This window comes from Salvelinus fontinalis, chromosome 19 (assembly GCF_029448725.1).
Source record: "Salvelinus fontinalis isolate EN_2023a chromosome 19, ASM2944872v1, whole genome shotgun sequence".
Lineage (NCBI taxonomy): Eukaryota > Metazoa > Chordata > Actinopteri > Salmoniformes > Salmonidae > Salvelinus > Salvelinus fontinalis.
In genome coordinates, this window is record NC_074683.1 from 49,422,253 (window position 1) to 49,436,840 (window position 14,588).

General features: G+C 47.3%; 1 protein-coding gene across 1 annotated transcript in view; it reads right to left on the bottom strand.

Moving 5' to 3' along the window:
• Positions 1-14,588, bottom strand: part of glb1l (galactosidase, beta 1-like) — a 93,579-nt gene that overhangs the window by 54,814 nt on the left and 24,177 nt on the right. Inside the window, exon 2 of the mRNA XM_055871883.1 lies at positions 6,132-6,301. Coding sequence (XP_055727858.1) covers positions 6,132-6,301 — 170 coding nt within the window. The remainder of the gene's footprint in view (positions 1-6,131; positions 6,302-14,588) is intronic.

Sequence of the window (14,588 nt, forward strand, 5' to 3'; positions counted from 1 at the left end):
AACTGACAGGAAGGAGAAGAGTACTGGTGACATAACTGACAGGAAGGAGAGTACTGGTGACATAACTGACAGGAAGGAGAAGAGTACTGGTGACATAACTGACAGGAAGGAGAAGAGTTCTGGTGACATAACTGACAGGAAGGAGAAGAGTACTGGTGACTCAACTGACAGGAAGGAGACTACTGGTGACATAACTGACAGGAAGGAGAAGAGTACTGGTGACATAACTGACAAGAGTACTGGTGACATAACTGACAGGAAGGAGAAGAGTACTGGTGACATAACTGACAGGAAGGAGAGTACTGGTGACATAACTGACAGGAAGGAGGTGACTACTGGTGACATAACTGACAGGAAGGAGAAGAGTACTGGTGACATAACTGACAAGAGTACTGGTGACATAACTGACAGGAAGGAGAAGAGTACTGGTGACATAACTGACAGGAAGGAGAAGAGTACTGGTGACATAACTGACAGGAAGGAGAAGAGTACTGGTGACATAACTGACAGGAAGGAGAGTACTGGTGACATAACTGACAGGAAGGAGAGTACTGGTGACATAACTGACAGGAAGGAGAGTACTGGTGACATAACTGACAGGAAGGAGAAGAGTACTGGTGACATAACTGACAGGAAGGAGAAGAGTACTGGTGACATAACTGACAGGAAGGAGAGTACTGGTGACATAACTGACAGGAAGGAGAAGAGTTCTGGTGACATAACTGACAGGAAGGAGAAGAGTACTGGTGACATAACTGACAGGAAAGAGAAGAGTACTGGTGACATAACTGACAGGAAGGAGAAGAGTACTGCTGACATAACTGACAGGAAGGAGAAGAGTACTGGTGACATAACTGACAGGAAGGAGAAGAGTACTGGTGACATAACTGACAGGAAGGAGAAGGGTACTGGTGACATAACTGACAGGAAGGAGAAGACTACTGGTGACATAACTGACAGGAAGGAGAAGAGTACTGGTGACATAACTGACAGGAAGGAGAAGAGTACTGGTGACATAACTGACAAGAGTACTGGTGACATAACTGACAGGAAGGAGAAGAGTACTGGTGACTCAACTGACAGGAAGGAGAGTACTGGTGACATAACTGACAGGAAGGAGAAGAGTACTGGTGACTCAACTGACAGGAAGGAGAGTACTGGTGACATAACTGACAGGAAGGAGAAGAGTACTGGTGACTCAACTGACAGGAAGGAGAGTACTGGTGACATAACTGACAGGAAGGAGAAGAGTACTGGTGACATAACTGACAGGAAGGAGAAGAGTACTGGTGACATAACTGACAGGAAGGAGTAGAGTACTGGTGACATAACTGACAGGAAGGAGAAGGGTACTGGTGACATAACTGACAGGAAGGAGAAGGGTACTGGTGACATAACTGACAGGAAGGAGAAGAGTACTGGTGACATAACTGACAGGAAAGAGAAGAGTACTGGTGACATAACTGACAGGAAGGAGAAGAGTACTGGTGACATAACTGACAGGAAGGAGAAGAGTACTGGTGACATAACTGACAGGAAGGAGAAGAGTACTGGTGACATAACTGACAGGAAGGAGAAGGGTACTGGTGACATAACTGACAGGAAGGAGAAGACTACTGGTGACATAACTGACAGGAAGGAGAAGAGTACTGGTGACATAACTGACAGGAAGGAGAAGAGTACTGGTGACATAACTGACAAGAGTACTGGTGACATAACTGACAGGAAGGAGAAGAGTACTGGTGACTCAACTGACAGGAAGGAGAGTACTGGTGACATAACTGACAGGAAGGAGAAGAGTACTGGTGACTCAACTGACAGGAAGGAGAAGAGTACTGGTGACATAACTGACAGGAAGGAGAAGAGTACTGGTGACATAACTGACAGGAAGGAGAAGAGTACTGGTGACATAACTGACAGGAAGGAGAAGGGTACTGGTGACATAACTGACAGGAAGGAGAAGGGTACTGGTGACATAACTGACAGGAAGGAGAAGAGTACTGGTGACATAACTGACAGGAAGGAGAAGAGTACTGGTGACATAACTGACAGGAAGGAGAAGAGTACTGGTGACATAACTGACAGGAAGGAGAAGAGTACTGGTGACATAACTGACAGGAAGGAGAAGGGTACTGGTGACATAACTGACAGGAAGGAGAAGGGTACTGGTGACATAACTGACAGGAAGGAGAAGAGTACTGGTGACATAACTGACAGGAAGGAGAAGAGTACTGGTGACATAACTGACAGGAAGGAGAGTACTGGTGACATATAACTGACAGGAAGGAGAAGAGTACTGGTGACATAACTGACAGGAAGGAGAGTACTGGTGACATAACTGACAGGAAGGAGAGTACTGGTGACATAACTGACAGGAAGGAGAGTACTGGGCACATATAACTGACAGGAAGGAGAAGAGTACTGGTGACATAACTGACAGGAAGGAGAGTACTGGTGACATAACTGACAGGAAGGAGATCACTGGTGACATAACTGACAGGAAGGAGAAGAGTACTGGTGACATACGCCACATTCTGAAAGGATTCCGACCACTCCACATTTTTTTTACGTTACAGCCTTTTTCCCTCATTAATCTACACACAATACCCCATAATGACATCACAATACCCCATAATGACCTCACAATACCCCATAATGACCTCACAATACCCCATAATGACCTCACAATACCCCATAATGACCTCACAATACCCCATAATGACATCACAATACCCCATAATGACCTCACAATACCCCATAATGACCTCACAATACCCCATAATGACCTCACAATACCCCATAATGACCTCACAATACCCCATAATGACCTCACAATACCCCATAATTACATCACAATACCCCATAATGACATCACAATACCCCACAATGACAAAGTGAAAACAGGTTTTTAGAGATTTTTTGCTAATTAATAAAAAACAGAAATACCTTATTTACATAAGTATTCAGACTCTACTACTGTTGGGGAACCGTGGATACAGGTACAACACTACTACTGTTGTATTGGGGAACCATGGATACAGGTACAACACTACTACTGTTGTATTGGGGAACCATGGATACAGGATACAGGTACAACACTACTACTGTTGTATTGGGGAACCATGGATACAGGTACACCACTACTACTGTTGTATTGGGGAACCATGGATACAGGTACAACACTACTACTGTTGTATTGGGGAACCATGGATACAGGTACAACACTACTACTGTTGTATTGGGGAACCATGGATACAGGTACAACACTACTACTGTTGTATTGGGGAACCATGGATACAGGTACAACACTACTACTGTTGTATTGGGGAACCATGGATACAGGTACAACACTACTACTGTTGTATTGTGGAACCACGGATACAGGTACAACACTACTACTGTTGTATTGGGGAACCATGGATACAGGTACAACACTACTACTGTTGTATTGGGGAACCATGGATACAGGTACAACACTACTACTGTTGTATTGGGGAACCATGGATACAGGTACAACACTACTACTGTTGTATTGGGGAACCATGGATACAGGTACAACACTACTACTGTTGTATCGGGGAACCATGGATACAGGTACACCACTACTACTGTTGTATCGGGGAACCATGGATACAGGTACACCACTACTACTGTTGTATCGGGGAACCATGGATACAGGTACAACACTACTACTGTTGTATTGGGGAACCATGGATACAGGTACAACACTACTACTGTTGTATTGGGGAACCATGGATACAGGTACACCACTACTACTGTTGTATTGGGGAACCACGGATACAGGTACAACACTACTACTGTTGTATTGGGGAACCATGGATACAGGTACAACACTACTACTGTTGTATTGGGGAACCATGGATACAGGTACAACACTACTACTGTTGTATTGGGGAACCATGGATACAGGTACAACACTACTACTGTTGTATTGGGGAACCATGGATACAGGTACAACACTACTACTGTTGTATCGGGGAACCATGGATACAGGTACACCACTACTACTGTTGTATCGGGGAACCATGGATACAGGTACACCACTACTACTGTTGTATTGGGGAACCATGGATACAGGTACAACACTACTACTGTTGTATTGGGGAACCATGGATACGGGTACAACACTACTACTGTTGTATTGGGGAACCATGGATACGGGTACACCACTACTACTGTTGTAATGGGGAACCATGGATACGGGTACACCACTACTACTATTGTATTGGGGAACCATGGATACGGGTACAACACTACTACTGTTGTATTGTGGAACCATGGATACAGGTACAACACTACTACTGTTGTATTGGGGAACCATGGATACAGGTACAACACTACTACTGTTGTATTGGGGAACCATGGATACAGGTACAACACTACTACTGTTGTATTGTGGAACCATGGATACAGGTACACCACTACTACTGTTGTATTGGGGAACCGTGGATACAGGTACAACACTACTACTGTTGTATTGGGGAACCATGGATACAGGTACAACACTACTACTGTTGTATTGGGGAACCATGGATACAGGTACAACACTACTACTGTTGTATTGTGGAACCATGGATACAGGTACACCACTACTACTGTTGTATTGGGGAACCATGGATACAGGTACAACACTACTGCTGTTGTATTGGGGAACCATGGATACAGGTACAACACTACTACTGTTGTATTGGGGAACCATGGATACAGGTACAACACTACTACTGTTGTATTGGGGAACCATGGATACAGGTACACCACTACTACTGTTGTATTGGGGAACCATGGATACAGGTACACCACTACTACTGTTGTATCGGGGAACCATGGATACAGGTACAACACTACTACTGTTGTATTGGGGAACCATGGATACAGGTACACCACTACTACTGTTGTATTGGGGAACCATGGATACAGGTACACCACTACTACTGTTGTATTGGGGAACCATGGATACAGGTACACCACTACTACTGTTGTATTGGGGAACCATGGATACAGGTACACCACTACTACTGTTGTATTGGGGAACCATGGATACAGGTACAACACTACTACTGTTGTATTGGGGAACCATGGATACAGGTACAACACTACTGCTGTTGTATTGGGGAACCATGGATACAGGTACACCACTACTACTGTTGTATTGGGGAACCATGGATACAGGTACAACACTACTACTGTTGTATCGGGGAACCATGGATACAGGTACACCACTACTACTGTTGTATTGGGGAACCATGGATACAGGTACACCACTACTACTGTTGTATCGGGGAACCATGGATACAGGTACACCACTACTACTGTTGTATTGGGGAACCATGGATACAGGTACAACACTACTACTGTTGTATTGGGGAACCATGGATACAGGTACACCACTACTACTGTTGTATTGGGGAACCATGGATACAGGTACAACACTACTACTGTTGTATTGGGGAACCATGGATACAGGTACACCACTACTACTGTTGTATTGGGGAACCATGGATACAGGTACAACACTACTACTGTTGTATTGGGGAACCATGGATACAGGTACAACACTACTACTGTTGTATTGGGGAACCATGGATACAGGTACAACACTACTACTGTTGTATTGGGGAACCATGGATACAGGTACAACACTACTACTGTTGTATTGGGGAACCATGGATACAGGTACAACACTACTGCTGTTGTATTGGGGAACCATGGATACAGGTACAACACTACTACTGTTGTATTGGGGAACCATGGATACAGGTACAACACTACTGCTGTTGTATTGGGGAACCATGGATACAGGTACAACACTACTACTGTTGTATTGGGGAACCATGGATACAGGTACACCACTACTACTGTTGTATCGGGGAACCATGGATACAGGTACAACACTACTACTGTTGTATTGGGGAACCATGGATACAGGTACAACACTACTACTGTTGTATTGGGGAACCATGGATACAGGTACACCACTACTACTGTTGTATTGGGGAACCATGGATACAGGTACAACACTACTACTGTTGTATTGTGGAATCTTCAGGCGATACATTTAATTATATAAAAAATAATCTCCCTCCCCCCATCATGTCTCCTGTTGAACTTACATCTGTACAGCGTTGAGTCCGGCCATGTACATCTTGAGCAGTCTGTCTTTCCAGTAGTAGTGAGGGATGCGGGAGTAGTGGATACTACCGGAGACATACTGGAAAGGCTTCCCGTCTTTCTGAAAGCAGTTGTTCTTGTAGTCTATGGAGAAGGAACGGGCCCCGGAAACCTGGAAGAAAAAGCCAGGCCGAAGTCATACTGTGATATACAGTAAGCTTATAGTTTATGAACAATATGCTCCTTTTATCAAGGTCTAGAACTGGTTCTAGTATTGATCATTTCAAGTTGTATTTGATATCAGTAATAATATATGGAAAGCTGTGTTCAGCCAGGACCTCTGTCAGACAGCTGGTAAACCTGCATTCCTACTGTTTTCATGGATTTATTAATATAATGATAATAATAATAAAATAATATGTTCCTATCAAAGGAATGGGTAGCCGGGTCATTCCTACTTTGCAGTGCCTTTTGGATCTCCTAACTTTTTGGGGGAGGAAAAAATTACATTTTTTTCTCCAAAGGACACGTTTCACTTTCATAAAAACATATTGGTCAAGTTCAGCTCCATTTTCCACCAACATGTTAGAGTTGCTAATGCCTAGGAATGCTAGTCCTGGACGTTGCGTATCGGGTTCAGCCAATCAGCTCGCAGCAGTCTGTTGTGTACCACTGGCTGAACAACATCAGGCGCAACATCAGGAAGTAACATTCCAAGTCATTATGGCTGAAAACGGTGTCGCATATTTTCCCAGGTTTTTTCCCTCCTTTTCCGTCATTAAATCAAGTTAAGAAGGAAATTGAAGCCTTTGCAGCCTGAATGGAGAATGTTTTATTTAGGGAACATCAAGCCCAGACACCAGTGTATTACCTGCCGGGAACATCAAGCCCAGACACCAGTGTATTACCTGCCGGGAACATCAAGCCCAGACACCAGTGTATTACCTGCTGGGAACATCAAGCCCAGACACCAGTGTATTACCTGCCGGGAACATCAAGCCCAGACACCAGTGTATTACCTGCCGGGAACATCAAGCCCAGACACCAGTGTATTACCTGCCGGGAACATCAAGCCCAGACACCAGTGTATTACCTGCCGGGAACATCAAGCCCAGACACCAGTGTATTACCTGCCGGGAACATCAAGCCCAGACACCAGTGTATTACCTGCTGGGAACATCAAGCCCAGACACCAGTGTATTACCTGCTGGGAACATCAAGCCCAGACACCAGTGTATTACCTGCTGGGAACATCAAGCCCAGACACCAGTGTATTACCTGCTGGGAACATCAAGCCCAGACACCAGTGTATTACCTGCTGGGAACATCAAGCCCAGACACCAGTGTATTACCTGCTGGGAACAACAAGCCCAGACACCAGTGTATTACCTGCCGGGAACATCAAGCCCAGACACCAGTGTATTACCTGCCGGGAACCTCAAGCCCAGACACCAGTGTATTACCTGCTGGGAACATCAAGCCCAGACACCAGTGTATTACCTGCCGGGAACATCAAGCCCAGACACCAGTGTATTACCTGCCGGGAACCTCAAGCCCAGACACCAGTGTATTACCTGCCGGGAACATCAAGCCCAGACACCAGTGTATTACCTGCCGGGAACATCAAGCCCAAACACCAGTGTATTACCTGCCGGGAACATCAAGCCCAGACACCAGTGTATTACCTGCCGGGAACATCAAGCCCAGACACCAGTGTATTACCTGCCGGGAACATCAAGCCCAGACACCAGTGTATTACCTGCTGGGAACATCAAGCCCAGACACCAGTGTATTACCTGCTGGGAACATCAAGCCCAGACGATAGTGGAGGTCCATAGCGCCCACTAGTGGCCGTCCAGGCTAGGGTTTAGTATTGTTTATCTAGTCCAGGGGGAGGGTTTAGTATTGTTTATCTAGGGGAGGGTTTAGTATTGTTTATCTAGTCCAGGGGGAGGGTTTAGTATTGTTTATCCAGGGGAGGGTTTAGTATTGTTTACCTAGTCCAGGAGGGTTTGGAATTGTTTTAGTCCAGGGGAGGGTTTAGTATTGTTTATCTAGTCCAGGAGGGTTTAGTATTGTTTATCTAGTCCAGGAGGAGGGTTTTGTATTGTTTATCTAGTCCAGGGGAGGGTTTAGTATTGTTTATCGAGGGGAGGGTTTAGTATTGTTTATCTAGTCCAGGAGGGTTTAGAATTGTTTATCTAGTCCAGGGAGGGTTTAGTATTGTTTATCCAGTCCAGGAGGGTTTAGAATTGTTTATCTAGTCCAGGAGGAGGGTTTAGTATTGTTTATCTAGTCCAGGGGAGGGTTTAGTATTGTTTATCTAGTCCAGGAGGGTTTAGTATTGTTTATCTAGTCCAGGGAGGGTTTAGTATTGTTTATCTAGTCCAGGAGGAGGGTTTAGTATTGTTTATCTAGTCCAGGAGGAGGGTTTAGTATTGTTTATCTAGTCCAGGGGAGGGTTTAGTATTGTTTATCTAGTCCAGGGGGAGGGTCTAGTATTGTTTATCTAGTCCAGGGGAGGGTTTAGTATTGTTTATCTAGGAGGAGGGTTTAGTATTGTTTATCCAGGGGAGGGTTTAGTATTGTTTATCTAGTCTAGGGGAGGGTTTAGTATTGTTTATCTAGTATAGGGGAGGGTTTAGTATTGTTTATCTAGTCCAGGGGAGGGTTTAGTATTGTTTATCTAGTCCAGGAGGAGGGTTTAGTATTGTTTATCTAGTCCAGGGGGGGGGGGTTAGTATTGTTTATCTAGTCCAGGGGGAGGGTTTAGTATTGTTTATCTAGTCCAGGAGGAGAGTTTAGTATTGTTTATCTAGTCCAGGAGGAGAGTTTAGTATTGTTTATCTAGTCCAGGAGGAGAGTTTAGTATTGTTTATCTAGTCCAGGGGAGGGTTTAGTATTGTTTATCTAGTCCAGGAGGAGGGTTTAGTATTGTTTATCTAGTCCAGGAGGAGGGTTTAGTATTGTTTATCTAGTCCAGGGGAGGGTTTAGTATTGTTTATCTAGTCCAGGGGAGGGTTTAGTATTGTTTATCTAGTCCAGGAGGGTTTAGTATTGTTTATCTAGTCCAGGAGGAGGGTTTAGTATTGTTTATCTAGTCCAGGAGGAGGGTTTAGTATTGTTTATCTAGTCCAGGGGAGGGTTTAGTATTGTTTATCTAGTCCAGGGGAGGGTTTAGTATTGTTTATCTAGTCCAGGGGGAGGGTCTAGTATTGTTTATCTAGTCCAGGGGAGGGTTTAGTATTTATCTAGGAGGAGGGTTTAGTATTGTTTATCCAGGGGAGGGTTTAGTATTGTTTATCTAGTCTAGGGGAGGGTTTAGTATTGTTTATCTAGTATAGGGGAGGGTTTAGTATTGTTTATCTAGGAGGAGGGTTTAGTATTGTTTATCCAGGGGAGGGTTTAGTATTGTTTATCTAGTCTAGGGGAGGGTTTAGTATTGTTTATCTAGTATAGGGGAGGGTTTAGTATTGTTTATCTAGTCCAGGGGAGGGTTTAGTATTGTTTATCTAGTCCAGGAGGAGGGTTTAGTATTGTTTATCTAGTCCAGACTCTGTCTGGGGTGGAAAGGTAGGCCTACTCTGTCTGGGGTGGAAAGGTAGGCCTACTCTGTCTGGGGTGGAAAGGTAGGCCTACTCTGTCTGGGGTGGAATGGTAGGACTACTCTGTCTGGGGTGGAAAGGTAGGACTACTCTGTCTGGGGTGGAAAGGTAGGCCTACTCTGTCTGGGGTGGAACGGTAGGCCTACTCTGTCTGGGGTGGAATGGTAGGCCTACTCTGTCTGGGGTGGAATGGTAGGCCTACTCTGTCTGGGGTGGAATGGTAGGCCTACTCTGTCTGGGGTGGAAAGGTAGGCCTACTCTGTCTGGGGTGGAATGGTAGGCCTACTCTGTCTGGGGTGGAAAGGTAGGCCTACTCTGTCTGGGGTGGAACGGTAGGTCCATTCTGTCTGGGGTGGAACGGTAGGTCCACTCTGTCTGGGGTGGAATGGTAGGCCTACTCTGTCTGGGGTGGAATGGTAGGCCTACTCTGTCTGGGGTGGAAAGGTAGGCCTACTCTGTCTGGGGTGGAAAAGTAGGCCTCTACTCAGACTCTACTCTACTCAGACTCTGCAAATTGGATGCAGTCTATCACAGTGGCATCCGTTTTGTCACCAAAGCCCCATATACTACCCACCATTGCGAAAAACCCACTGGCTCCAGGTCATCTACAAGTCTCTGTTAGGTAAAGCCCCGCCTTATCTCAGCTCACTGGTCACCATAACAACATCCACCAGTAGCAAGCGCTCCAGCAGGTATATCTCACTGGTCACGATAACACCCACCAGTATCACGCGCTCCAGCAGGTATATCTCACTGGTCACCATAGTAGCACGCGCTCCAGCAGGTATATCTCACTGGTCACCATAACAACACCCACCAGTATCACGCGCTCCAGCAGGTATATCTCACTGGTCACCATAACAACACCTACCAGTAGCATGCGCTCCAGCAGGTATATCTCACTGGTCACCATAACAACACCCACCAGTATCACGCGCTCCAGCAGGTATATCTCACTGGTCACCATAACAACACCCACCAGTATCACGCGCTCCAGCAGGTATATCTCACGGGTCACCATAACAACACTCACCAGTAGCACGCGCTCCAGCAGGTATATCTCACTGGTCACCATAACAACACCCACCTGTAGCACGCGCTCCAGCAGGTATATCTCACTGGTCACCATAACAACACCCACCCGTAGCACGCTCTCCAGCAGGTATATCTCACTGGTCACCATAACAACACCCACCTGTAGCACGCGCTCCAGCAGGTATATCTCACTGGTCACCATAACAACACCTACCAGTAGCATGCGCTCCAGCAGGTATATCTCACTGGTCACCATAACAACACCCACCAGTAGCACGCGCTCCAGCAGGTATATCTCACTGGTCACCATAACAACACCCACCCGTAGCACGCGCTCCAGCAGGTATATCTCACTGGTCACCATAACAACACCCACCTGTAGCACGCGCTCCAGCAGGTATATCTCACTGGTCACCATAACAACACCCACCCGTAGCACGCGCTCCAGCAGGTATATCTCACTGGTCACCATAACAACACCTACCTGTAGCACGCGCTCCAGCAGGTATATCTCACTGGTCACCATAACAACACCTACCTGTAGCACGCGCTCCAGCAGGTATATCTCACTGGTCACCATAACAACACCTACCTGTAGCACGCGCTCCAGCAGGTATATCTCACTGGTCACCATAGCAGCACCTACCTGTAGCACGCGCTCCAGCAGGTATATCTCACTGGTCACCATAACAACACCCACCAGTAGCACGCGCTCCAGCAGGTATATCTCACTGGTCACCATAACAACACCCACCAGTAGCACGCGCTCCAGCAGGTATATCTCACTGGTCACCATAACAACACCCACCAGTAGCACGCGCTCCAGCAGGTATATCTCACTGGTCACCATAACAACACCTACCTGTAGCACGCGCTCCAGCAGGTATATCTCACTGGTCACCATAACAACACCCACCTGTAGCACGCGCTCCAGCAGGTATATCTCACTGGTCACCATAACAACACCCACCAGTAGCACGCGCTCCAGCAGGTATATCTCACTGGTCACCATAACAACACCCACCAGTAGCACGCGCTCCAGCAGGTATATTTCACTGGTCACCATAACACCCACCTGTAGCACGCGCTCCAGCAGGTATATCTCACTGGTCACCATAACAACACCCACCAGTATCACGCGCTCCAGCAGGTATATCTCACTGGTCACCATAACAACACCCACCAGTAGCACGCGCTCCAGCAGGTATATCTCACTGGTCACCATAACAACACCCACCAGTAGCACGCGCTCCAGCAGGTATATCTCACTGGTCACCATAACAACACCCACCAGTATCACGCGCTCCAGCAGGTATATCTCACTGGTCACCATAACAACACCCACCAGTATCACGCGCTCCAGCAGGTATATCTCACTGGTCACCATAGTAGCACCCACCAGTATCACGCGCTCCAGCAGGTATATCTCACTGGTCACCATAACAACACCCACCAGTATCACTCGCTCCAGCAGGTATATCTCACTGGTCACCATAGTAGCACCCACCAGTAGCACGCGCTCCAGCAGGTATATCTCACTGGTCACCATAACAACACCCACCAGTAGCACGCGCTCCAGCAGGTATATCTCACTGGTCACCATAACAACACCTACCAGTAGCACGCGCTCCAGCAGGTATATCTCACTGGTCACCATAACAACACCCACCAGTAGCATGCGCTCCAGCAGGTATATCTCACTGGTCACCATAACAACACCTACCTGTAGCACGCGCTCCAGCAGGTATATCTCACTGGTCACCATAACAACACCCACCAGTAGCACGCGCTCCAGCAGGTATATCTCACTGGTCACCATAACAACACCTACCTGTAGCACGCACTCCAGCAGGTATATCTCACTGGTCACCATAACAACACCCACCAGTAGCACGTGCTCCAGCAGGTATATCTCACTGGTCACCATAACAACACCCACCAGTAGCACGCGCTCCAGCAGGTATATCTCACTGGTCACCATAACAACACCCACCAGTAGCACGCGCTCCAGCAGGTATATCTCACGGGTCACCATAACAACACCCACCTGTAGCACGCGCTCCAGCAGGTATATCTCACTGGTCACCATAACAACACCCACCTGTAGCACGCGCTCCAGCAGGTATATCTCACTGGTCACCATAACAACACCCACCCGTAGCACGCGCTCCAGCAGGTATATCTCACTGGTCACCATAACAACACCCACCAGTAGCACGCGCTCCAGCAGGTATATCTCACTGGTCACCATAACAACACCCACCAGTAGCACGCGCTCCAGCAGGTATATTTCACTGGTCACCATAACAACACCTACCTGTAGCACACGCTCCAGCAGGTATATTTCACTGGTCACCATAACAACACCCACCTGTAGCACGCGCTCCAGCAGGTATATCTCACTGGTCACCATAGCAACACTCACCAGTAGCACGCGCTCCAGCAGGTATATTTCACTGGTCACCATAGCAACACTCACCAGTAGCACGCGCTCCAGCAGGTATATTTCACTGGTCACCATAACAACACCTACCTGTAGCACACGCTCCAGCAGGTATATTTCACTGGTCACCATAACAACACCCACCTGTAGCACGCGCTCCAGCAGGTATATCTCACTGGTCACCATAGCAACACTCACCAGTAGCACGCGCTCCAGCAGGTATATCTCACTGGTCACCATAGCAACACTCACCAGTAGCACGCGCTCCAGCAGGTATATCTCACTGGTCACCATAACAACACCCACCAGTATCACGCGCTCCAGCAGGTATATCTCACTGGTCACCATAACAACACCCACCAGTAGCACGCGCTCCAGCAGGTATATCTCACTGGTCACCATAACAACACCCACCTGTAGCACGCGCTCCAGCAGGTATATCTCACTGGTCACCATAACAACACCCACCAGTAGCACGCGCTCCAGCAGGTATATCTCACTGGTCACCATAACAACACCCACCCGTAGCACGCGCTCCAGCAGGTATATCTCACTGGTCACCATAACAACACCCACCAGTAGCACGCGATCCAGCAGGTATATCTCACTGGTCACCATAACAACACCCACCCGTAGCACGCGCTCCAGCAGGTATATCTCACTGGTCACCATAACAACACCCACCAGTAGCACGCGCTCCAGCAGGTATATCTCACTGGTCACCATAACAACACCTACCAGTAGCACGCGCTCCAGCAGGTATATCTCACTGGTCACCATAACAACACCCACCAGTAGCACGCGCTCCAGCAGGTATATCTCACTGGTCACCATAACAACACCTACCAGTAGCACGCGCTCCAGCAGGTATATCTCACTGGTCACCATAACAACACCTACCTGTAGCACACGCTCCAGCAGGTATATCTCACTGGTCACCATAACAACACCCACCAGTAGCATGCGCTCCAGCAGGTATATCTCACTGGTCACCATAACAACACCCACCAGTAACACGCGCTCCAGCAGGTATATCTCACTGGTCACCATAACAACACCCACCAGTAGCACGCGCTCCAGCAGGTATATCTCACTGGTCACCATAACAACACCCACCTGTAGCACGCGCTCCAGCAGGTATATCTCACTGGTCACCATAACAACACCCACCCGTAGCACGCGCTCCAGCAGGTATATCTCACTGGTCACCATAACAACACCCACCAGTAGCACGCGCTCCAGCAAGTATATCTCACTGGTCACCATAACAACACCCACCAGTAGCACGCGCTCCAGCAGGTATATTTCACTGGTCACCATAACAACACCTACCTGTAGCACACGCTCCAGCAGGTATATTTCACTGGTCACCATAA